Source organism: Hemiscyllium ocellatum, chromosome 9 (genome assembly GCF_020745735.1).
Source record: "Hemiscyllium ocellatum isolate sHemOce1 chromosome 9, sHemOce1.pat.X.cur, whole genome shotgun sequence".
NCBI lineage: Eukaryota > Metazoa > Chordata > Chondrichthyes > Orectolobiformes > Hemiscylliidae > Hemiscyllium > Hemiscyllium ocellatum.
This window is the reverse complement of record NC_083409.1, coordinates 82,793,624-82,820,650: the sequence shown is the minus strand read 5'-3', so window position 1 is coordinate 82,820,650 and position 27,027 is coordinate 82,793,624. Positions and strand designations below refer to the sequence as shown.

The window sequence follows — 27,027 nt, the reverse complement described above, 5'->3', positions numbered from 1 at the left end:
ATATATATATATATATATATATATACACACAAAGCCAGCTACTTCAGCGTGATTCCCATTTTCCAGACATTGTGTGGGTTGTTCAGGGGCACGATTCCATCACATCTGTTGGTCCAGGGGGAGGGTGCAGGAATGCAAAGATTAAAAGATCTTACTACAATCATTATGAATGTAATTGGGAATGGCCTGAAAGCAGTAATTGCATTGACTCTTGAGTTCTCACTGACGTGTCTTATTAATTTTATTTATAAAACATAGTGCAGTGATCTTTCAACATGACATTATTTGATATTAGGCATATTTTGTGTTGTTTCAATGTTGTCAGTTACTATGTGTATTATTAATAGTACTCAAGATGAATAAAGAACTACTTACGGATGGGCAACACTGGCAGCATACAACTTCTGTGTTCTGCATTTTAATATAGATCCACAGAAGACTTAGGCATAACAGGGAATGTGCAACTTTAATTTGAATTTGTGGCTTTTTGGCAAAAAAAGAAGAGAGTATGTAAATGAGTTGTTGGAAAAACCACTGAGTAAGAAAAGAAATTGCTGGCCATCTGAGCTCAAGCATTGAAAGATTTGGATGGAGGGAATAATAGACCGAAGGGACCATTGTTAGAGAGAAGAAAGGGGAAGGCTGGAAGAGGAGATGGCTGCAGTGAAGCCCAGTTGAGAGGGTACTTGTTTAGTATCAGATTTGCAACTTAAAAGAGGTTAAAAAAGAAATTTCTCGATGGAGGATGATTGCTGATGCCAGTCAAGTTATATTCATCTCTCACTTGCAGTTTTTCAATCAGAGACATTTCATGTGTCTTGATGATGAGAGACAATGTTTTAAAAATTGAGACTTTGGTAAGATGACATAATACCTACAGAAAATTGTTTTCCTGTCTCAATTTTGACTATAAACAAAGTATGTAGGGAAAATGCTGGCAATTCAGATTATTCAGATCAGCATCTGTGAAGAGTGGCTGCATATAAGCAGAATATTTTAGCATCTTGTCAAAAAGGGGATGGTGGGAACAAAAAGTAAAAGTTGTGTGAATCTATTTTTAAAAACTGCAGTAAAATGAAATGAACTGAACAATACTTTTTGGTATTTGATATTGAGCACTTTATACAAACCGTTCATTAAATTTCAAAATCATCAACATTGTATATATATCTAATCTCATGGTAAACAAGTCCTTAATAAAACCTTGTCTTCAAAATAGTTAAAAGTTATCCCTTTCAATTTAAATTTTTCCCAGAAGATGTTGCACTTCCTTTAACTCCAGTGCTAAAATTTGTCAAAAACTGAACAGCCAATGCAAAGAACATAATTTAGTTTCACCATTATTGGACATATAGCACACTTTATGTATTGCATGTCATTCAAGATATTCAAACCTTGTATAGTTACCTGAGTAAGTGCCTCCATAAAATCTCATTCAAATATAAAAACCAAATATTACATTGAGATTATTTGTATTTGATTACTTAGAAATCCTGTACCTCCTTTTTATAATATTTCATGCAGGTTGAAGAATAGATGCAGACTTATTGGTCTTACTTACTTTCAAATTGACTAATTTGGGCCATATATATGAAGCTCAGCACACACAAAGATTATCTTTCTATTTCCATAAGAGTGCAATATTTGTTTATGTAATCTAATATCAAGAGTGAGCAGTTGCATTCCCTCAAATATAGAAGATCGAGGGTTCATCTGATTGAAGTGTTCAAAATGCCAATAGAATTTGACTGTATTGTTGCAGAAAAACTACCACCTCTTGTGGGGAAACAAGAAGAAAAAGGTTTAAATTCCTGATTAGAATAGGAGATTCAACAGTGTAATCAAGAAGCATTTTCAAAGAATCGAAGAAATTTGGAATTCTGTCTCCCAAAAAAGCTGAGTAATTGGTGCTTCCAAGGTTGAGGTGGATACATTTTTGTTAGACGTGGGCTTTGAGGGACATTGAGCAGCAGTGCATGTGCAGATTTGAATTGCAGAGAAACCATTATCTAATTGAGCAACAGGACTGTTTTGAAGGACTGATCGGTCTACTTGCTGCTTTACCTGTGACAGTTTGCATCATGTGTACAACTGAAAACTGTATTCTGCCAAGGAAGCAGCAAACTTTTTTTTTGATAATATTTAATGTAGTTGAATGCATTTTCAAGTGGCGTGTAAAGTCATTGGAGCTCACCAGGTGATACCACTTAGTTTTTGCGTTCTAATTGTGGTGGAGATACAGGAAGTGTCTCTTTAGTTGCCAGTACACACATGCAATATGGATTGCCACCAGCTATGGGATATTTTTGTTTCTATGTGGTAAATGAAACTAAATTTATACCGATCAAGCACCAAACTAATTACATGCAGAAAATGCTGGAAATACACAACATCTCTGAAGACAGAAATGGAATTAACATTACAGATCTGTGTTTTGGTGAAAAGTCACAAGCCATATATGCACTGTCAAATCCCATTACCAAACCCCCTACCTTCCACAATCTGTCACTCCAATCTGGCCCTATATTAACAGGTTACAGTCTCTTCAGATGTCCATGAGAATAGACAAAATATTTTAAAAAGCTGAACACATATTTGGGGGAAAAAAAGCATGTACATTCAAAGCCCTGCCAACTCTGCCTGTGGACAACATGGATAAATCTCAGGGTTCAGTATTTCCTAATGTATTGTAAGCAAAAAGCACTCTCACAGGCTCTAAGTTACAGCACACAATGTTACTCATCAGATGTACATCTACAGGCCTTCTCAGTAGTGGAGAATCATGTAGGATCTGACTGACCATTTTTACCATGGTGCCGGCATCGCTAAGTAACAGGTGATGGGGCAGAGGGGGGTGACAACTCATTTTCCTGTACTGGTGAAAATAGCCACCACTGGGAATGGAGGTGGGACTTCCAGAACTGGGATCTAGCTCCCATGATTTTCCCACTGCTGCTTCCCTGTGGTCCTGGTGGGGAACCATGAAAATCTTACATGTTAACTCTATTTCTCTCTATGCAGGTGCTGACAGATTCTGCTGAGCTTGTCTAGCATTTTCTGTCAGATTTCCAGCTTCTGCAATACTTACTCTTCTCGATGATTTTAGTGATTGCTATAAATAAAGTGATGTCCTGTGGGTGAAAAAGAAATGCTCATGGTATTCCTGTCCTCTGATCTCTTTAATGATCACTCTGGAGTGAAAGGGAAATGCCAGTGACTGAGGATTTTATTTACCATGGGTCCACATTGCAAGAGGTATATTTACATGGGTCATAAAAACTGTTGCTGAGATTTATTACTGCACCTTTTGTTCAGTTCTCTCCATTGTGTTCACCTCACAATGAGTGAGGGAAGGAGCCTGGGCTACATGCAGAAAGAACTTGCATTGATACAGAACCTTCCATGGTGTCAGGAAGAAACTAAATGCCTCATAATCAACACTTTGCTTTTGAAATATAGCCATGTGTTATTAAGAAATTGTGTCAGTCAATGTATGCAACGCACGATCAAGCAAACAACACATAAGAACATGAAAAGCCAATCTGTTTGGCGGCATTGGTTAGAGTATGTTGACCAAGCCATCAGAGTACCTTGCTTTCCTTCAAGAGCTCGTATAGGATGTTGTATCAACCTGGTCAATACCACAATATAAACTCTTATCTAAAAGACAATGCAGTATTGTCCTCAGCTATGCAATTTCCTTGGCACTATCTCCATTTATTGTATGCTCAAACCCTGAAATAGAATTTAAAACCAAAACCTTCAGCTTCTAAGTGAAGTGGCTGATGTGGAGAGTACAATGTCAGAGAGCAATCTAAAGCTAGTTTCCTATTTTGATTTACACCTCAATACTTTATGGAGCAACACACTGTTGTCTGTACTGTGATCTTCCCTGGCACGTAAATCAGAGCTGTGAACTAATGTCCTGCCACTCAACTCCATTGCTTCCAAAATTCCACAGATAGAGTTCAATATTGACCTTTTGTTTGAGTATGTAGCGTCAGTGGGAGGGTTATCTGATCAACCATGATTGAATGGCGGGGCTGAATAGCCAACATCTGCACCCATCTTATGGTCTTTTGGTGCCTTATTTGCATGTGTTTGGGGAAAGATGGCAAAAACACCATTTTAGTCGTAATTTGGTTTCTGCCTCCCCCACACCAGCAGCAATTTGGTTGTCTGTTTACCCACAGAGATTAAGGGGGAGAGGTTCTTTGCTTATTTCCAGTCTTCCCACCCAAATCAAACATCATTCCAATTGACACTCAGGTAGAGGCGATCAGGAAGTTTTTAAAAATATTTTCCTCTTCAGCGTTCCAGATGCCCTCTTGTTGAATCTGATCCACTTTACCATGCTCAGAATATTAAAATGCTGGGTCCATATTCAGGGTTTGAAGTGGAAAATCCCAGTTTATGATGTCTTTGCTGAGCCCAATCTTGGCTTGTTAATTCTTTTGTAAGGAGTGCACAAAAATTCATTCTCTCCCAAAGCAAGAAACACAGTAATACTGAACAGTCAAGACAAATCAGTTGTTTGGGATTTGTTGATTTACTGTCAAACTTACAGCCTAATGAAGCACCAGATATGTTGTGCTACCTTGATACAGTGTATAACATTTTTCACTTTTAGATGAAGGTGAAGTAAGGCACCCCCGGTCCCTCTTAACAATTCAACCAGGAGGCCTAGTTCATGGTGGTGTTATTCACACAGGCTGTAGCCATGGCCCATGAACTGTGGGGCACTAGCTACACAAATAAACTTGCTGAGGAACCACATACCTTAGTAGCAGTAAGTATAAACAAAAAGTGGCAATCGCCTTGGGGCTCAAGATAAAGATGCATTGAGGAGTTTAGAGGGAGTGAGTTCTTTGTGTATTGGGTGAAGCTTGGTGGTATTCATATTGTTCATTCTGTTTCTGAGAAACAGCAAACATATTCCAGCTGGAAGGTAATAAAAGTAATAGCTGATTACTAAATAGAGTGATACAATTAATACGCCAAGATTTAGACTCTAATGTTATCACAATCTCGACAGGTATCATTTCGGCAATACCACTGAAGGTGTGAATTCAGATCTCGGAGACACTTTGTAATGAATTATCTTTATCAGGGATTCAATCTCATTTGTTCATTTAAAATAGTGCCATTAATAATCAGTGTGATAAGTAAGCTGGATTAAAAGAAGTATAGTAATTCTAATTGCATTTAATACTGGCTGACAGTAATGTTTTTAAGGAATAACCTGTATATTTCAGCTTTTTTAAAAGTAAGTTTATATTGGTGCTTTGCTTTCAATAGCTCTGCTATGTTAAGCTTAATATTTGTTAACATCTACTTGTTCTATTAACATCTATTCCTGTCTGATGTTCCTAAGTTTTTTGAAATGCAAGCGAGGATCACCACAATGTAACATTTGTACAACTGTCTGCCCTCAGATTTCACACCAGATTTTAAAAAGTTATGAGCAAAGCTTTTGGTTATGATTACTATAGCAACATATGTAAAGATCAAGTTGATAAAATAGGCCAATCCAACAAAGACCTCCTTTAACTCAAGACTGCAAGGTTTGTTTGTGTATGTATGTTAAATAAGAGACCACAGATGAATTAGTTATGTCATAAAGAGGCAAAGTGCTCTGAAGTTATTGAATCACAATGATTCAGTGGACAATAGAGTGTCAGTATTTTGAACTACTGGCACCTATAGGATTCATGTTCACTGATGAGCTTTGGTAGCATTCTGTGTAGGGAACATAGGGCATGCTGGTCTGCTTAGGATCAGCTGTTCTCATCTAACATACGGTTGTCTGCCTGTGTAGGTGGGTGGGACAACTTTGTTATTGCTGTGATTGTTTGAAGTATCATTCACTTCATTCCCCCCACCCCCATCACCGATCCCACCACTCACCATCCTCACCATTGACTGTGCCCATCCAAAAGTAGGATTCCCACATCTGTCCCAGATTTTTCGGGTGAGAAATTTGTGAGTTGTTGGCTCCTGCCCAGTCCTGTTGTACTTTCAGATTGTCCCATAGGCTATTTGTCTTTAATAGGAGTCTATTTTTAAGGCAGAAACTTGCTTAAAAAAAGTATTCATTGTTATTAGTCCAGGCTGTGGTTAATTATCCATTGCATTGTTTCTTTTTAATGTAGAAACCCATAAACTTCCATTCGACAGATGAGTTTAGAATGAAAGATGGTATTAAAATAGGTTCTCTTAGCAACCTAATATGAAATTAATAAGTTTGCTCGCAACAGATTTGGTTTGGGTGGTGGTTGACAGGCGAAGGGTGTACTTTGCCATGGCAGAGTTCAGACTGCCAGAAAATAAGAAAGATTGGCAAGCCAAAAGGAATTCCTTTTTTTTAATTTGTACATTACTTTGATAGGTAGTGGGTGTTTCTTGGGTTTATTTTCTAAATAAAAAGCATAGTGAGAGAGAAAAATCAACAGTAACACTTTGGTTTCAGCCAGTATTTCACTCGCCTTGGTGTAAGGGACTGATCTAAGTTCAACAAATTCATTTTTTTCCGTGAATGAAGCCAGCAATGTGGAAAAATTTTGCCTTTCAGAGCAGGATGAATGTATATCTCAGCCACACATTAAGCCGCATTAGCAGGCACTGGAGTGCTTAATGTGGCCATTTTTCACAGGAGCCAACAGAGGAGATGATTAGCATAATTAGTACAGGCAAGTCTATACATATGGAAATGCCAACTGCGTAAATGCCAGCACCAGTGGAAATTTATGTCAAGGCTGACAGGAGTCTCAGGGCTCAATAGTTCCCAGCTGTACCTCTTTGGGTCACACTGTCCTCAACCCAGTCAGGGTCTTTGGTTTCTGAATCTAAGTACAGAGCGGCTAAAGCCAGATGGAATTGAGTACTTAGGCTTGTAAAACAAACTAGACAGCAGCGCTTTCCTTGCACCCTTAATTGCTCAACTTCGTCCTTCCCTTCACAATTTTGCAAGGATTTTAATCATTTTCTATATTACATAGAACCCCGCACCCCTGCACATACATGCCTTTTCCTTCCCCACTCACTTGCCTTGGTTTATTTTTTTAGAGGCTTTGGTCTTCAGCTTTTGTTGTAGAGAATTCTTTTTCTCCCCCTGTTTGTTACCGAACATCTCTGACGGACATTCATGGTAGTGACAAAGCCTTGCATTCATTCACTGGAGGCTCGATGAGACCAGTCTATTGGGCCTGAGGTGGAGCACACATCTGCTACTCAATTCAGGGAATGGAAAGATTTAATTTCAACAAAGCTTTTCCTAAAGGCCTGTTTCTCTCTCTCTCTCTCTCCTCTTGTCCCACCACCACCCCCTACACACACAAACACACACACACACTCTCTCTCTCTCTCTGTCGCTCTGTCTCTGTCTGTCTGTCTCTCTCTCTCACTGCTCCCCTTAAAAATACAGAAAGTGGTTCTGGGAAAGGGCCACCCCTACACACAAACACACACATACACACTCTCTCTCTCTCTCTCCCCCACCCCACCCCCCCCTCTCTCTCTCTCTCTCCGCCCTGCTCCCCTTAAAAACACAGAAAGTGGTTCTGGGGAAGGGCCTGAATGAGCAATGATGTAAAACAAAAAAAAACATTCTGGTCAATACATGTTTTGACAGCACTTGGCTGGAGAGCACTTATGAGCCTCTTGGACTTACTTCTTTCTGCTACCCCTCCCCCCACCCCTGGTAACAAAAGCAGGAGTGGCTAGGACAGGTACAAAAAAAGTCTCTTTCAACTAGTCCACAGTGAGACTTCCTCCAAAGCAGCGTGGGTCTTTTCAGTGAAGCCCTAATCCAGCTAATCCTACCCACAACACTTTGAAGGTGGCCTTAGCCGTGTATGCTATGTGATTGGAAGAAAAGCCCAAAAGCAGGGCATGTAATTTTTTTCTTCTTCGTGATGCTGCTCGATGACAGAGACACGCTTGTTTTTACCAACAATTAAAATAGATGGGAAGCTTTAAAATAAAAGCTTCTCCGTTACTTGAAAATACATTAACAGAGCCATAGTATACTTCTTCGGATATATTCAGGGACTCCTTACTGTAGTAAAAGGGAAAATACTAAAAAATGCTCGAGACATTTATATTTCAGAGAATGCTGCTAGTATATGCAGAACTTGGTTGTAACTCACTAGCAGAAGGAGATGAAGGTTTTACAAAGTGTGTAGAAAAGGTTTAAGTGAATGGTTGGAATGGATAAGAAAAGGGCCGAAGATTTGATAAAGGTGCTCAGAATTAAGAAGTGTCTCGATAGGTTAGATAAAGATAAAGTGTTTTCTTTGATGAAAGGGTTGCGAACCAAACAACATGCCCTCAAGATGTTTGAATAAGGAACCAAGGGCAACTTGAGAAAACACTTCTTTACACATTGCATGGTGACAGTCTGGAACGTGATGCCTGAAAGGACGGTTGAGACCATTTCAGTCATGAATTTCAAAAGGAAATTGAATAAGAACCCAAAGACAAAAATTTGCAGGGATTCATAAAAGGGGTAGAGGTGGTGGGGACACTAATAAAGTATTCTTGTACAGCTGGCATCGAGTTAAAGGGCTTAATATTTTCCTCTGTGCTATAATCAAAATCATTTTATTATCCATTCATAACTTCAGTAATGGTCAAGATTATTGCTTGACAAAATGGCATGGATTATGATAATTATTTTTTACATCCCTTAAGTGACCATTAATTGACCACTTATGGGTCTTCGTTTGTAGTAAAAAGAGAAAGTCCCCAATGGACCATCTGGCCCAGAGCCTAGTTAGGGAGTAACAAGAAGGTGATGAGTATTTTGCCAGGGCCAACTTTTCCAATTATTTCCTCTTCTCACCACCTCACTTGCCCCTTCCAGGAAGGGGAAAATTACAGCTACTTAGTGTCATTTATCTCTGACTGTCAATGACTTTTTGCTCCAATAATTCTTTGACTTGGGCAACAGTATCAAAAAACTATATTTACTCAGGCACCAGTTATGTATTTCCCAGTTTCAATTTCCATTATAAATGAATGCTATAACTTCCCAAGAAATTATATTCCTGGATTTTTGTCATCTTGAATTGGAAGTACGGTAAGTTCATTCAGAATAGACCAATTTGTACAATTTGTACCTTAACTGCATACAATTTGGAAACAAAATATAAACTATTAAGAACAAAGGATTATATTTTTAAGGCCATTAGTAAGTAAATGATAAATGACATGATGGACTGATTATGAGTAATAAAAACATTGGTTATTGAAGATTAATTTGTGGTAGTAGTTGGGAAACCTTCTAAGTGGCCTGCATACATTGAAATTTTATGAATAAAGCTGACAGTTCCCCAATCATTGGTCTTTCTTCTCTTCTCAGTAAGTGTGTATTAGAGCAAAAAGACAAGACACCTCACTATAGGATGAGAAAGATGATTCAATCAACACCTTATGTCGATCAGCCATTTTCAATAAAATATAGAATTCCAAGACCATGTTGTCTGCCTTCTGTACCTTATAGTTATTTGTAATCAACCTGCTCAGATATGCTATGACACACCTCCACTGTAGATGGGACTTGAACCTAGATCTTCTAGAGCAGAGGCAGAGACACTACCACTGCATCACAAAAGACCTCTTCTGCATTGTTTAAGGGTAAGGAATATAGTGCATATATAAATTGTAGGGGGAAGAGACTGAATACTCATTGCAGGAATAATAATCAACTGTTTACTTTCCCATGGATTCCTTTACAAATATAACAGACTCTTAGCAGTGTGACTCAAATAAAAAAAAATCTTCCCTCACTTACATTGATAGTTGTCTGTTGCAAAACAGTTTTTTTTGTTGACTGGCCCAATTAGTTTGTGGAAATGAATAGAATAAATTATGTGTGATTGTCAGCAATTGTTCTAAGCATATGAAAAGACCGATAGTTTGCAAATGGTACTTTAGTATTTTTGTTGTTCATTTTAGGGATATTTGCGGGTTTTCTTTCCACTCTGGATATTTGGGATTGTGTTGTACTGTGGGGACTAAAAAATCCTCTTTAGAGCTAGCTATGACTGGTGTGCCCACAAATTCAAAATATCTAGCTCTGAATTATAAAATGTAATAAAATTGAAATAAGACCTCTGCAAGCTAAAAGGCTAACTTGAAGTAACTCAATGTCTCATTTGGTTTAGAAACCCCAATACACAACCAATAGTGGAGAAATTTTCATTCTTTCAAATTACAAAATCATGATACAACTCATTAATATCTCAATGAACTGTGCTAAGTCTGGACTCCATAGACCGAATATCACCAGAGCAGCATATTAGAAATCTATTCAGTGTTGTATAAAGGAAGGCTTTTGTTAAATGTTTTGTGTTGGTTTTATTTAAATTGATTGTTGAATGAAAACTTCACATGAGCTGAGATAAAAGGATCTGCCAATTGGCTATTTTTATCCAGATTTTGTAGAAATACTGATTCAAGTACAGCATTTCTTGGCATGAAGTAATTCAATGATTATTAGGATTCAGCAGCACAGTTTCATTGCTATGGTCACAGCAAAAGAAAAGAGGAGATACGGGAAGGGTGCGTGACTTAGATAATGAAAAATTAAAATTTCCCAAGATGGCAACTGTGGATCTGCAAATTATAAAGTTGAATTTCTGTGATAGTTGGAGAGAGTGAATTTTCAAGTCCAACATCACGTTCTTACCCACCCCGCAGAGACAATGAGTGCTGAAACCAAGGTTGGTGGTCATCTTTAAAGATTCCATGGACTCTGTTACAGTTCCTATAGACTGAAGGGTAATTCGTGTAACCCTGATATTTAAAAAAGGAAGTAGAGAAAACATAGGGAATTTTACATTGGCTGGCCTGATGCCAGTAGTGGGGGAAATACTAGAGTTCATTATATAAAAAAAATTAATAGCAGAGCACTTGGAAAACAGTGACTGCATTGGGCAGAATCAGCATGAATTTACAAAAGGAAAATCACACTTGATAAATCTACTGGAATTTATCAAGGATGTAACAAGTAGTGTTGATAACTGGGAACCAGGGATGGTTTCCTTAGACTTTCAGAAGGCATCCGATAAGGTCCAACCTAAGGGTTTGACGTAAGGACATTGGAAAGTGTATTGATATTGGCAAAGACCTGGTTGACAGACAGGAAACAATGAGTGGGAATAAATGGATCTTTTACTGAGTGGGAGGCACAGGCAGGTACCACAGTAATCAGTGTTGGGACCCCAGCTACTCAAAATATATATTAATGATTTGCATGAGGGAACTAAATATAATGTCTGCAAGTTTGCAGATGATACAAGGGTGGATGGGAAGATGAACTATAAGGAGAATGCTGAGATGCTTCATTGTGATTTGGACAGGTTGAGTGAGTGGACAAGTGCATGGCAGTTGAAGTATAATGTGGATAAGTGTGAGGTTATCCACTTTGGCAGCAGAAGCAGGAAGGTGGGTTATTACCTGAATGGTGATGCATTGGGAAAGGACAAGGTGCAATGAGACCTGGGTGTCCTTGTACATCAGTCACTGAAAGTAAACGTGAAAGTGCAGCAGATGGTGAAGATGGCAAATGGTACATTTGTCTTCACAATGAGAGGATTTGAATACAAGAGTAGGGATGTCTTGCTACAGTCGTGAAGGGTTTTGATGAGACCGGGATATCATGTGCAATTTTGGTCTTTTTTTTTGAGGAAGGATATTCTGGCTTTGGCCCGAGTGCAGTAAAGGTTCACCTGACTGATTCTTGAGATGGCAGAACTGATGGATGAAGACAGACTGGATCAATTAGGACTATTTTCAAGGGTAGAATAAGGGGTGATTTTTAGAAACCTACAAAAATCTTAACATGGTAGGACAGATTAAATGCAGGAAGGATGTTCCTGATGACTAGGAAATCTAGAAACAGACAGTGACAGTTTAGGGATACTGGGTAGACCATTCAGGACTGAGATGAGGAAAAATGTCTTCACCCAAAGAGTAATGAGCCTGAGGAAATCTCTGTCACCAAAAGCGTTGAGGCCAACACATCGAATGTTTTTCAAGAAGGAGATACACATAGTCCTTAGGCCTAATGGGATCAAAGGGTATGAGGAGAAAGAGGGAACAGGATAAGTTGGATGATCAGCCTTGATCACATTGAATTGTTAGAGCAGGCTTGAAGGTAGAATGGTCTATTCCTGTTTTCATTTTCTCTGTTTCTATGTCATTGGGCTTCATTGTCATGCAATTGCTATATTTTGGGCACTTTAACTGAAGCATTTTCAGGGTAAGGAATTTGTTTCATTAATATTTAGCTACACATTTAATTATGAGATATTTTCTGTGAGATGATAAGAGAGAGGAGGTGGAGATGGAGTTGTAATGTCACTGGCTAATACTCTGGCTAATTACTTCACCCAGTTTAGGTAACTTTCCAAAAGATTAGAGTTATTATGTCAGCAAGCCATTCTCAAGACTCAGTCCGTTCAATACTTTTCTTCAACAGAGTTTGAAATGAACAGTCTACAGTGGTACAGTTTACTTCAGTTCTTACTTTCTCAATCTTCCAGATTTTTGTCTTTTCTCTAAAGCTAGTTTTCATGAATTAAAGTTATTTCTGATATTATTTCCAACAGTAGAGAGTATACAGCACACATTTACTAGGATGCTGCATAGTATGGTGAAACACTTCATCACTTTCTGCTTTCATTAAACCAAAGAAAACAATGGTGTGACTTGATAAAAATGTTGTGGTGAAGGCATGGGATGGAGTAGACAGACACAAACCTTTCCAATGACTCAAGCATTTAAAAGTGAAAGGATCAGGTAGACGATTATATGCAAGCGATTTAGAACAATGAGCAGAAAATATTTTTGCAGAGTGTAATGGGGCAAAAGATGTACTATCAAAGTTAATGATTTGACTGGAGACCCTGTCAACATTTCTGAGAAAATGAAATAGGTGGGTGAAATAAATGAGAAAGAAGGAACATGGGAATAGAACAGATACAACCGTGTAAAGGGGATCAAGGGTTATGGGGAGAAAGTGGGAGAATGGGGTTGGGAAACCTATCAGCCATGACTAAATGGCGGAGCAAACTCGATGGGCTGAATGGCCTAATTTCTGCTCTTATGTCTTACGGTCTTATGCTCTCACAACCAGTTGCTCGATAACAGAACATAAATGGTTCTGAGATGAGGGACATGGTACCAAAGCTTTTCATTTTGCAGTCATCAGGATAGGTGCAGAATGTCAAAATTTGAAGAGACCAAAACAATTTAAACAACAGGAGAAAAGGGTCCTAATTGGTGAGCAGGTTGACTCTGATTTGCTGATACAGTCTCATGAAGGAAACAACAAGGACCTATGGCCTCCACAAGTCTTGGCAATTCAAGAAAGGAATAAGGTTTCAACATATTCCCTTTCAAAGGGAATGAGCCACGTTATGAGCTCGACTGAGTAACTTAAATTGATTGTTACTGTAGCTACAGGTAGATGGAAGTATAACTCATGGTCACGTGAAACCAAATGCTGGGCCAAACATCCTGTGTTCCTCTTATCCTTTTTATGTAATTCTATTTGAAATGATAATGCTGTCAATCAAGTTGCTGCATTCATCATTGTGTAAATCGAAATCTTACTTTCTGTGTTCAGAGGAATAATGTGAAGTGTAGTCTGACATGTTTTTGATATGTTTGTCAGTACCTCTGTGGTTTTTGTGCTTTTTGGTAACTATCAGGAACGCACTTGAAACTTGCAAAATCAAATTTCATGTTTTGATGGATGTGAAGTAGTTCTGCAAAATAAACAGAGCTACAAATTTGGGATCAAAAATGAAGCTTTAGCATGAGAAGGGAAAGATAAGAGACTTAAGGAGCAACTTTTTCACACAGAGGGTGGTGTGTGTGTAGAATGGGCTGCCAGAAGAAGTGGTGGAGGCTGGTACAATTGCAAGTGGGATATCTGGTCGGCAGGAGGAATTGGAGTGAAGGGTCTTTTTCCAAGCTGTACATCTCTATGACTCTATGACTCTAATTGGGACTTACAAGATTGTGGCAGTCTGATTGACACACTTTGTAAACAGTCTTGTCTCTTTCTTCACACATATGGTTGCAAATTTTAGAAGAATTCAGGTTATTGGAGAGTTGGGAGGAAAGGGGCTTTAGACCTCCAGGAGAGAGAGAGAGAGAGAGATGTCCTGAAACTAATTGTGTTAATGGAAAAAGCAACTCTTCAGCTAAATCAATAAATTTGACAGTATCAATACAAGGAGACTTGTATGACGTTTTAGCGCTGACAAAGGCTAGTTGCCTGAATGGCCTGTTTCTGTGCTGTATTCTCTGTCATTCAAGGTTAAAAATCACACAACACCAGGTTATCGTCCCAACAGGTTTAATTGGAAGCACTAGCTTTTGGAGCACTGCTCTTTCAGCATGTGGTTGTGACACCCCAGTCCAACACTGGCATCTCCAAATCATGGCTGTCATTCAAAGTTGGATACTATAGGACCATGACGATGTTGGAAAAAGCTCTTGATTTAGCAGCAGCAACAGGATATTTTGCTCTTCCATTCAATTTGAACATGGCTTTTCTGTACCTTATTTCCACTTAATCTTGATATGACTGTACAACAAAAATCTTCATCAAATTGGACAATCAGGCGCAACCAGCATAACTCTACTTTTTTGAACTCACCAAATTGAGTTGAAGAACAAAATTGCTGGAGCTCTGCTTGGAACCAGTAAAACTAAACAGGATATGACATGGTATAGTGACTTAGTGGTTAACACTGCTGGCTGGCAGTACCAGGACCTGGGTTTGATTCTAGACTTAAGCGACCGTCTGTGCAGAGTTTGTACATTCTCTCTGTGTCTGTGTGGGTTTCCTCCAGGTTCTTTGGTTTCCTCCCACACTCCTAAGATATAGGTGGATTGGGCATGATAAATTGTCCCTAGTGTCTGGGGCAGGATTAGCCATGATAATATGCGGGGTTATGGGATTGGGTGCTCGGTGGGATGGTCTTTGGAGGATCAATGTGGACTTGATGGGCCAAATGGCTTCTTTCCATACTGTGGCGACTCTGTGGTAATGGTATAAAATCATTACCAGCTATTAGGCAGTACAATAGCATGTCATATTGCATTTACCATTATTCCTGAAATATTGATAGATATAGTGCCAGATCACGTGTGTCAATTTTGGTGTTATGTGGAAGGTGCAGATCAGAGTGCTTACCCACAGGAAGGAATGGAAAAACTGGCAGACCACTGTTCCCAGTCTTTCCAAGGTATTCCCAGGTCTTCTGGCAGCTGTTCACTGAGCTGGAATGCTGCTTGCCCATTTAATCAACTTCAGTTCGGGAACTGAAAAGAAAATGGTTCAGTGGGGGGATGGAATTGAAATTACTAAATTTTAATGTGTCAAAGTGTAACAAAATGGTTATGAATAGTAATGTTGTGGGGGTGGGGGGGTTGGGGGAGAGGGGGGTTTGTGAATCAACATTCCAACATGAAAATCCAAACTTAATAATGAGCAGGGAGCAGCATTATAACCAGCTGGTCGAAGTCCTCTTTTTCAAAAATCCAAAAGTTCATTTTTGATTTCCCCTGTACAAAACATATCACAACTCATTTGTCTTTTGAAAAAAAGTGAAGATGCTGCCCTGTGTATTTGTCTTGGCTTAGTGACCCTAGGGCTGGAGCACAGCTGCAGTTGCAGTGTCAGCTTCACTAAACCCCAGTGAAATTGCCAGATGAAAATCTTTGGTAATGTATTTCCAAAATTGACACCATTGATTTAAAAATAAGTAAAAAGGAAATAGTAAGTCGCGGAATCCAAAATCTGCTTAAAGTATCTGACTGGAATGTGCTGCAAAGGAAAAAAAAGGAAGCCATTTGTAGCCAATTTTTCTCTCTAGTGTACAGAGTAGGAGTGATGTAAAACATTCAGATAAATGGATAGCAGGAAGACTCAAGGCAGTTATTGCTTTCAAGGGTTTTGCAGGCACCATAAATGTCATCACTACAGCACTTTTGGTAATATTGTTATTCACTCCTTGGGGAGTGAGATTGAAACTTAAAATAGGTCTTTTTTTTTGCTGATGGTAGGTAAGAGTGACTAGTTATTTTAGTAACAGCCAAATTCTTCATAATTAGATAATACCTTAAAACTCTTGCTGTCACTTGCTATTCTTTACAATTGTATACCATTGTAGGTTATATTTTTATATTGAAGCCTGCCTGTTTATCCATGTCGCCTGCACTATGTTTGATAGCAATGAAGGTGTAGATGGGCCTGTATGGTAATGCCAACTGTTAAACTACCAGTCTTGGTTATGGGCCAGCTGTTGATTTGGATTTTTGCTTTGTTCGAGTCCCAGTCTGAGTTTCACAGAGTGGGAGGCACAAAACAAATGCTGCAATGTTTCCTTGTAGGGAGGCAGGCAGAGATGGGGCAAGGGGAAATCAGAGGCAACATAGGCACATGGGCAGTGTCAAGCACTTTCTGGTGGCTAATGATGGTGGATGGGAGAGACATGGAAAAGGTCTGGAAGCAGTCTGTCCCAGAAAACACTGAGGCTGCAATGTATGAAGAACTTAAAAACAGGAAATTAATGAAGTTATAGAAGAATAAAAGTTAAAAGCAACTTACTTTTGATCTGTCACAAATATAATAGAATTTTTACCTTGTCAAATGCAGGTGATGGTACAGACCAATCCAAGTATTAAACTGTAAGGGGAAGCTAAACTGCTAGGAAAAAGAGGACTCCCAGAAAAAAGATCCAGGCCCATTTGCCTAACACCAGCTTCCCTGGTAAAAGCTACCATGCTGATCCACATGATGTGTACCTCCCCCAGCATCTAAGAAAAATAATGGAAGGATTGGCATGAAGCACTTAAGTAGGAATTCACTAACCTCTGAGAGATTTCAACAAGGCGGGAAACATGCCTGACATCCCACCCACCCACCACAAAGTGGGAGATAGGTTGGGCAGCTAGCAAGAAGGTAATGGGAAGACTCTAAGTTGCATTTTACAAGACCACACTCTCTGTTGTAAAATTTAGCCCAAGGAAGCAGGTTAGATTAAAACCATCCACATGTGTCAACTAGAGTAATTTTGGGACTGTGTAAGCTTTGGGCCTCAGATAACAATTATAAATCGTTCAAGCTTAGCTGCACCCCTCAATTACATGACTACTTTAAATCATCCTCAGGTATCCATTATTCTCTGCACAACCATCTCATTCCCTTAAGTACATTGCAGCCTTATAATCACTCCTAGATATCCATTATTCTATATATAAATGATCCAAACATCTCAATTAGACTACAGCTTTGTAATCATGCCGAAGTACTCATTATTCTCTGCAAAACTTATGGAAATTATAACCTCTAAGCAACAAAATTGTTGCTGTCTCACTGATCCTTTTTGTTACTGAAGTTCTTGAAGTGTCTCTGGATTCTCGCTTTAGCACTCTTCCAGTTCCCATTACGTAATGTAACAGCCACCCACTTCAATATTGACGCACAGAAAATTACTGTCTTTTGTCAATGATTAACTATCTAATGTGCATTTTCCATTTTCTTATATTTTGTTTTCTTTTCAATGTTCTCCATTTTTCTTTGCTGTATTTCTTGTGCCTTTTCTCACTTTCCAGTTTTCTGTCCAGGCAGGGTTTCACAGTGTTTCTATCACATTTTGTGGTTCATCATTGAGCAACACTGGCACAAGCCCACAGTGGGTGATGAGTACTGATATATTCTGTCACAGAGTTAAATTTGATCCAGATGTGGTGAAAGAAAATTCCTTTTGAAAGTGCATCATGGTTGGTTTAGGAACTTTGACAATATGGCACTGTAAATTGACAAGCCCACCCATCATTTCCCTGTTTTAATCAAACATGGTGTGGAAGAGCACAAAGTGACGTTGAGGGACTTCATCCACAGAAGATAAGTAGTCATCCCTGGGATGTACTACTAAGTCAAAAGATTGGATCAGTAACATTGGTTGGTCTGAGACCAAGGGCTCCAGAGCAGGAAGTAGAAATTGGGGCTGCCTCCCTACCCTGAACCTGCCCTCAGAGGGAGACAGTAATTGGCCATGAATTTCACACTTGTTTAGTTGGAACAGAGATAGATTTGGGAATCACTTCAGGATGGGAGGGATGGACAGAAATGGGAAATTGGCAAAGTAGCCTGGGCTGCCAAAGCAGGTACTTTGACAGCTTGTCCCACCGTCCATTTTCACCCTAGCAGGGCCTGATATCTCTAGCTTGTTTGTTTGGTCAGTAGTAAGGTGGCGAGTTCTGTTATTTCGTGCACTATTGCTTGCGAATAAAGAGATGGAACCAAACTTATCTTTTGGTGCTGCAAACCCAATACTGGAAAATAATGTTCCTGCAGGAACTGAACTATTATGAGGAAGAACCAGCTTCTCATCTCTGTGTTCATTTTTGAACTGGATGCTGCTGAGCATTCGTCATGACATGACGGGTAGCCAGTTTTTATGTTTGGGTATTCTGGGTGGTCCAGATGGATGAATAAGGGATTGCAAGTAACTGTAATTTAGTTCAGCAATCCTGTAATTAAAGGGACAGTCTCCATTTTGTTTGCCTGTGCAGACTGCAGTTTTTCAAAGTTACTAAAGAAAATTCCATTTACAAAGGCTTTTCTTGCTCATAATTCTTTAGAAGCGTGGTTTTGTTAACCATTCCAGTCATCCTTCTGGCTAATTCAAACAAAAAGTGAGTAATTAAAGAGAGGGTTTTATTTTACAAACTTTGGCAAAGTTGTATGTAATTTCTTTTAAGTATTGAATTCTGAGAAGTGGCATGGTAGTGCAATGTGGATAGGGCACAGATGTAATTGCCACAAAGCGCATCCAATAACCTGCCCACTCTGTTTGTAGAAGGTGAGCGGTACTTTTCTGCAGTGGGAGGATTTGTGATAGTATCAGCTGGAAGTCATGCACTTCAAAAGCCAAAGATGTTTTTCGTAACCGGTCACTCCTTTAGCTCTGCTAAGCTATGATTAGTGTGTGACACCCTGATAATGTGGTAATGTTATTTGTCCAAGTGGACTAAAGCTCTTGATGGAAGGTCCTTTGTTGACCAGAAGCTCTAAGTGGGCTCAATCTTTCCAAATAGTAGGAGGTAGCATTTCTGTAGCACCATCGTTGCAGCTAAATGTAGCCAAGATGGGAGAGTGTGTGGGAATGCAGTTGGTTCTGCCCAGACTATTTTAACCTCCTTGTCTTTTGCACTGTCACTGCCAGGTGTTCAGGGTTACAATTGGGATTAACTTTATTAAAAAAGTAAAGCGATACTGTTGACAGGATATGATGGTAAACTTCACTTTTTAAGACTATAACATGCTGGGTGATATCTTTGTTGATAATGAAACTACTTTGTACAAAATCTTTTGTTTTATCCTTCTTAAGAAGGGAATACTAGTTTGAAATTGCCTCAGCATGTGAGGCAGTGTCTCCCTTGAAGTGTTACTTTTCAGATGGCTATTTTGCATCTTACTGTGCCATGTTGAACTATATAATAAACTTAAGGAATTTGAGGATTCCATTTTTTAAAAATTTGTAAGCTGTACATGTTCCCAAACTTAAAATGAAAGAGACATCTCTCTCTGTTTCTCATTCCCAATTTTACCAAACACCATATAAAATGCACCCGTTACTTTTACCATTTCAGTACAATTTAATTGAGTTTAAATTTATGTGCAGTTATTACAAACAGGACACTTGAGGCTCCAGTGTGCTTCACTGGGAGTCTGACCTCTTAATTACGCCTTCATTCATTCCTGTACTAACTGGAGAATGAAAGTTATATTTGTTGTGTATTTGTTAATTTGTAAGCTATGTTATATTTTATCCTTTCCTCTAATTTATGTCTTACATAGCTGAAAGAGCTAATAGGAGACCTCTTCTCAGATCAGCGTTATTGTATGCCTTCTTCTTCATGTTGCATGACCACTGTCACTGAATTTGACTTTCCCTCCCCTTTTTCCTTGACTTCTCAGTGTCTCTCTGTGGCTACTCTGTGAGGAAATTGCACATGCACACCTGTGTTCTAGCACAGATCCAGAACTGGGCTGGCAATACAAAATAAAAATGAACAATTACATATCCAAATTCTAAGTTACATTTTTGCCCTTGTTCAGTAAAACTTCCATTTAAGTTCTAAGTCTTTTACAAGTCTTTTATAAGTGTCTTGACAGTTAAAACACAGCCATCTCAAACAACAGAAGAGGGACAAAGTATATGGCTGTAGAATCCGTCTGTTCATCATAAACTGCCAACATCACGTTGATGGTCAATATTTCATATTGTTACAGTTGGTGGTATTTGGAAAACCTTTGAGGAATTCAGAGATTTTAGGGCTAGTTTCATATTCTGGTGATGGACTGGAAGGTGAAGGGGGCCAATTAAATGGGGAGGGGAGGGCAGAGGATATATTCCATAATCTTCCTGCTGTCAGGAAATCTTTCTCACAGGAGGGAGACTGGGCAAACCGCCCTCCCCACCCTTACCTGGTCCAGGACTTGGAATCTGAGAACTGCTTATAGTCCCAGTCCTGGCCACAGCTGCCCCTGGCACTGATGGGGAATCATTCCTGATGAAGGGCTTTTGCCTGAAATGTCAATTTTCCTGCTCCTTGGATCCTGCCTGACCTGCTGTGCTTTTCCGGCATTACTCTAATCTTGACTCTAATCTTTAGCATCTGCAGTACCCACTTTCGCCTAATATTTGTAAAGATCTTTATGAAGTACCTTTAGAGTTTTTGTTTGAGTTTCTTTACCTGAAGGCAGGCCTGATTACAGTGCCACAACCTTGACCACAAGTGGGGCAGGTCCCGAATCCACTGCAGCCAAAACAGGGATCGAATCCCTTCTAGAGGTTGCCACCAGTTTGATCCACGCCGGCTGTCCAGTCAATTGAGCAAGCTAGCAGGCCAGGAGTCTGAATTGCTATGGCAACATATACTTTTACATGCATGTTGTATCCTGGAGCAGTGGATAATTGCGAGAGAAGCTCCAATTCCTTTCCACCATAAGACTGACCAGGAATCTCTTCTTCTGTTACCATGTTTTGGGAAGATTTACAAGTTGATCCTAAACTTGTTTGGCTGCATTGTGAACACATCGGCCTCAATTCTAAGAGTGGGACTTGAACCCAGTCCTCTGGTTTAAATCAAGGATGCTACCCACTGATCCACAAAACTTTCTGTCCTATCCATCTAATTAGTTATACTTTCAAAGAAATAAAGTAACTGAATAAAATTGCATTTCTGTTTCTCCAGAACAGGATGTTGCTGTATAAATGGATGGTTTTGTTTAGGCTGCGATGTAGATATTCATCGAGCAGTTCATGCCACCTCCCCAGGTGTCCTAGTATTAAACTGCCAATCAACAGCTCCAAGCAGACAGATGTGTTTGGCTAGCCACAGCAAGGGGAAGGAGCTCAGAAACCATCAGGATATTAAAAGTAATGCTTTATAATACTCCCTGTTCATAGTCTTGCTCGATGATACTGGTTTACATCACACTGGACATCTGCCAGCCCTTCAATTTGGACTGTATAGCAGACAAAAGCATGTAAGAAATGGAGCCATTCTGCAAGGAAGTGGGAGTCGGGGTGGTTATCAGAGAATGAAAGTGGAAGGCATGCACCATGCAAGCCAGGAAATGTTTTACACACTCCAGGCCAAGAGGGGCTGTAGTATCTCAATGCAGATTTTTATGAGTAGAAAGACAGCCCATTCCTATAATCAAGTCTTGGACTGTTTCTCTTTGAAAGGCTTTGTTTTCTCTGATACTTCATTTACCATCTTGAGTTCAAGGATTCAGTACAAAGTGTGAACAGTCAACAGTATTACCTCAGGGCTGAAAAAGAATTTGATCAAGGATCAAGCACTGTGGAAAATGATTGATTTACATTTCAAATTCATGGACATTACAGGGGAAAAGGCATTTTATTTCTTTGGGCTTACTTATTTGAAATAGCTTTTTGTAATTTTTTCTGCCTCATATTACTTTACTCCAATTGATCTGGAGGATGAGGGGACCAGTTAGGTTAGAACGAAAGTGCAGTATAAATTTTTTAAATTATTAATTTAGTAATTCCAATTTTGGAATACTTTTGGAGGGATGAAGTACAATATATTATTCAAATGCAGTGCCACATTCAAGTCCATGTGGCATTCCATATGAGACAATGCTTTTGCTATTATTTTGCACACTTTCATTTTTCAGTTTTTTTAAGTGTTTAATATAGACAAAACAGGGTGCAAATGTTTAAAAATTTAAGAATGTGTCAAATATTTAGCTGCTGTAATGTAGGACATTGCCTTTCTCTTTGTTGCAAAAGCGAAGTACTGCAGATGCTGGAGATCTGAAATAAAAACAGAAAGTGCTGCAGAAACTCAGCGGGTCTGACTGCTTCTGTGGAGCTTCAAGTTCGATATTTTAAGTTTGATATGACTCATACGGAACTGAAGATAGGTGCTTTTCTCTCTGAATCAGACAGAGCTGAAAATGTGTTGCTGGTTAAAGCACAGCAGGTTAGGCAGCATCCAAGGAACAGGAAATTCGACGTTTCGGGCCAGAGCCCTTTATCAGGAATGGCCCGAATGGCTCTGGCCCGAAACGTCGAATTTCCTGTTCCTTGGATGCTGCCTAACCTGCTGTGCTTTAACCAGCAACACATTTTCAGCTCTGATCTCCAGCATCTGCAGACCTCACTTTTTACTCATCAGACAGGGCTGCCCAGGAGTCATTCCAGCTGTTCATTTTCTGTAGCTTTGGGCTGGGCTGTTGACAAAGGGTGAGACAAGCCGTAGGTTTGAAAGTTCACCCTGCACCCAACCAAAATGTTAGCTATATAACCTGAAGCAAAAATCACATAAAGGAGGACGAGAAGATTGAATTTTGTCCTCAGAATGACGAAGAATGTTAGCATGGCAGGGGAGGCGGTAGTGAATTTTTTTTAGATTAGATTACTTAGTGTGGAAACAGGCCCTTCAGCCCAACAAGTCCACACCGACCCTCCGAAGAGCAACCCACCCAGACCCCTACACCTAACACTACAGGCAATTTAGCTAACCTGCACATCTTTGGACTGTGGGAGGAAACCCATGCAGACACAGAGAGAATGTTCAAACTCAACACAGACAGTTGCCCAAGGCATGAATTGAACCCGGGTCTCTGGCGCTGTGAGGCAGCAGTGCTAACCACTGTGCCACCCAGTGTCACCATCAAATGTTCTAGGTCTTGAGTTTAACGGAGGAAACAAAGCCTGTAAACTCCATCCTATAAAACATGACTGATCCCTAAAGAAGAGGAGAACTCCCCAATTAAAACATGCAGAATTTTGTTTTCCCAAGCTAGCCATCTTGTTGAGACTGCTTAGTACTAGTTCCTTGCATGGATTCTTACCTACTAGGAACCCGGTCACAGTTGCCTTAGATGCATTTTATTTAAGGCTTTTACAAAGGAAACTTTCATTCTGTCATCTAAACTGGATTTGATTATGATTCCCAAAGGTGAAAGGGCAATTTTTAATCATGACTCGAGGAAACTCATCATAAGCTAAATCTGGTCATTGTTGGCATGCCTAATGTTGAAGTGAATTAATATCTATTGTCATGGTAATTGTCTGTTAATTGTATTATTAACGGTGGTACTTTAAATGTTTTGTTCTGTTTTATTGCAGTGGGAAGCAGAGTGAGTCAAGAGTTAATGTACACACGGGAGAAACTGGGCGAGGAGACGATCTTCACTACACAGATGTTAATTCAAACCTCAAAGAAGGAAGGAGAGAATATCCTTACTCAGGAGGCATTGCTTCAGCACCTGCTTGCCGCTCTGGCAGCCAGCAAAGTACAGATCTCGCTATATGGAAAGTAAGAATGTTGCTCCCATCACATGTTGACTTTGAAGGTTGGGTTTCAGGCGGGAAGAGAAGGCAGGGCAAATATGGAGCGCATTTCATTGGTCAGGTCATTGAACTGTTTCTCTCTGTCTCTGTACTGGTGCAGCCAGTGCTACTAAGTATTTCCATTCTAGTGCACTCAGCAACCTGGGTTGTCAGGCCATCGTATTTTAATCCACATATCTCTTTGCCCATGTAGCCCTTGTAGAGACAGGAGGAGGGACAGGTTGTGTTGAACCACCGGGGAGGCTGCAGAAGGACTTAGACAAGGAAGGAGAGTGGGCAAAGAATTGGCAGATGGAATATAACGTGGAAAGTGTGAAGTTATGCACTTTGATGGGAAGAATAGAGGCATGCACTATTTTCTGAATGGGCAAAGGCTTCAGAAGTCTGAAGCACAAAGGGACTTGGGAGTCCAGTTCAGTATTTTTTCAAGATTAACATACAGTTTCATTTGGCAGTTAGAAAGGCAAATGCAGTGTTCACATGACTTTGAGAAGGTTAAAAATAAGAGCAGGGATGCACTGCTGAGGCTGTAAAAGGTTGTAGGCAGACCACATTCGGAGTACTGTGAGCAGTTTTAGGCCCAGTATCTAGGGAAGGATGTGCTGGCATCAGGAGGAGGAGGTTTACAAGAATCACCCTGGACATGAAGGGATTGTCATATGAATCACACAACGCCAAGTTATAGTCCAACACGTTTATTTTGAAGCACTAGCTTTCAGAGCATTGCGCCACTTGATAAAGGAGCAGCGTTCCAAAAGCTAGTGATTCCAAATAACCTATTGGACTATAATTTGGTGTTGTGTGATTTTTAACTTTGTCATATGAAGGGCAGTTGAGGACTCTGGGTCTACTCTTGATGGAGTTCAGAAGGATGAGAGGGATTCTATTGATATTTACAGAATACTGAGCAGCTTGGATAGAGTGGGCAAGGAGAAAATGTTTCCACAGTCAGAGAGACAAGGACCTGATGGCACAGCCTCAAAGTGAAGTGATGACTGTTTAGAAATGAGATGAGGAGGAATTTCTCCAGCTAGATGGTGCTTAATCTCTGGAACTCATTGCCTCAGAGAGCTGTGAAGGCCAAATAATTGAATGCATTTAAGGCAGTGATAGGTAGGTTCTTGATTGGCAAAGGTACCAAGGGTTACAGGGAGTAAGCAGCAGAATGGGGCTGAATGGCCTGGCTTATGCCCGAAACGTCGAATTTCCTGTTCCTTAGATGCTGCCTGATCTGCTGCGCTTTTCCAGCAACACATTTTCAGTTCTGATCTCCAGCATCTGCAGACCTCACTTTTTCCTCCTAATTCTGCTCTTGCATTTTATGTAATTCTCATCTGTTCTGGGCAGAACAAAGGTACAGAGCAACCTGCAGCAGGTGGTGATAAGCTCTCTGTGCATTCCTCACCATTTTTCAGATACATGGTGAATATTTTGGGAGAATGTTTCCTCTGATAGGTCCCATATGAGCTGGGCAATTCTCATGGCTTAATCTTCCATTCCGTCTCATTCAGCATGGAGACTTAAAATGAGACCCCCTTCCTATGTCTTTTTGATGGGCTGTCAGCCTGATATCATTCATTTTTCCTGGCTATTGAAGTTGAAAAGTCTGTACATCATTCTCAGCACAATAGGGTGCAAGGTGGCCTAATCTCTAGCTTTCACTGTTCGCTGAGTTGATTTCATAGGATAGGAACAATGTACTTCCATTTCACTCATCCTTTCTTGTTTATACCTAGTATCTGATGACAGAAGACTTCTAACTTGTCCTGCTTACCTGTATTTTGGGGGAATAGGGTGATCCTTAAAAATGGCGTCAATGGAATGTTTAGTTTAAATTCCTGAAAGTACAATGTTCAGGCATCCACGTTGTAAATAAATGCATATATGCTTGCTCTCAGTAATTAGCATTGCTGGCTCCATCAGTGTACTGTTTAACCAGGTCATTGCCCTTTAACCTTTCTTTTAGGTCCTGGGATTTAAACAAAATCTGTTACAAATCTGGAGTGCCTATCATCGAGAATGGCATGATTGAGCGAGTGAGTATGACAGAAATTGCAATTTCCTATCACAAAGCTTTGATTTTTCATTCACAATTCTCAAAGAGCTTTCTGCTGATTGTTAGAATGAGTGATTATCAGTGCCTGGGACCCATCCTTTTGCCACTGAATTTCAACATTACTATCCTGATAAAGAATTATGCTTCCTCTCCTCTAACCTAAAAGTATGCCTTGAATCTTTGTTATGTCCTGATTTGATGGCAACATTGCAGTAACGTTGATATAATTCAATTTAGACTGATGTTTAGCAGTCGAGTACTATGTAGGGCTCTCCTTCTTAACCTCTCCACTTGCCTGAAGCGTGGTGACCCTCAGGTTAAAACCACCACCAGTCGTCTCTCTCTAATGAGAGAGCAGCTCTATGATCTAGTAGTTCTATGGTGGCCTATTGTGTATTATCTCCATGTAGCAAGGTGACAAAATATTTCAGAATTCAACCTGCTGGTACTTTATTTAGGCTACGCCACTATGAGAACTAATGTAGAGATGATTTTCAATAATTGTTTTCCAGTCGAAAGATGTGCGGTTAGGTGGATTGGCCATGGTAAATTGCCTATAGTATCCAGGAATGTGCTGCAAGGCTGGATTAGCCTTGGCAAGTGCAGGGTTACAGGGACAGTGGAGGGGGGTGGGTGGGATGCTCTTTGAAGGGTCAGTGTGGACTTGATGGGTTGAATGGCTTGCTTCCACACTGTAGGGATTCTATAAAAAGAAAGATGTGGATTACAAAAATAAACAGCAAGTCTACCTCACCAATGGTCCAATTGGTTGATAAATGTTTGTCAGTTTGGATATTGAGCATTGACAAGCTGTGTGATCATGGGATGCATTACAGGTGAACTCAATCCGATGTTCATCTAAATATTCCGACATCTCTCTACTTGCATCACAAGTCACTGGATAAGAGTCAAGTGTGGAAGCCATAGCTCGTTCGTGCTTCCCTCACTCAAGAGTGTTGAGATCAATAGTAGCAGGCATCTAACTATGGTATAGTGTCAGCTAATTTACCACAGTTTGGAGATAAGCCTAGCCTACCTTGCCTGTGT

General features: G+C 39.9%; 1 protein-coding gene across 1 annotated transcript in view; it reads left to right on the top strand.

The window, feature by feature from the left end:
- ptch2 (patched 2) overlaps nucleotides 1–27,027 on the top strand; it is a 112,216-nt gene that overhangs the window by 14,481 nt on the left and 70,708 nt on the right. The window contains exons 3-4 of the mRNA XM_060830522.1: nucleotides 23,700–23,889; nucleotides 25,891–25,960. Of these exons, the coding sequence (XP_060686505.1) occupies nucleotides 23,700–23,889; nucleotides 25,891–25,960 (260 nt within the window). The remainder of the gene's footprint in view (nucleotides 1–23,699; nucleotides 23,890–25,890; nucleotides 25,961–27,027) is intronic.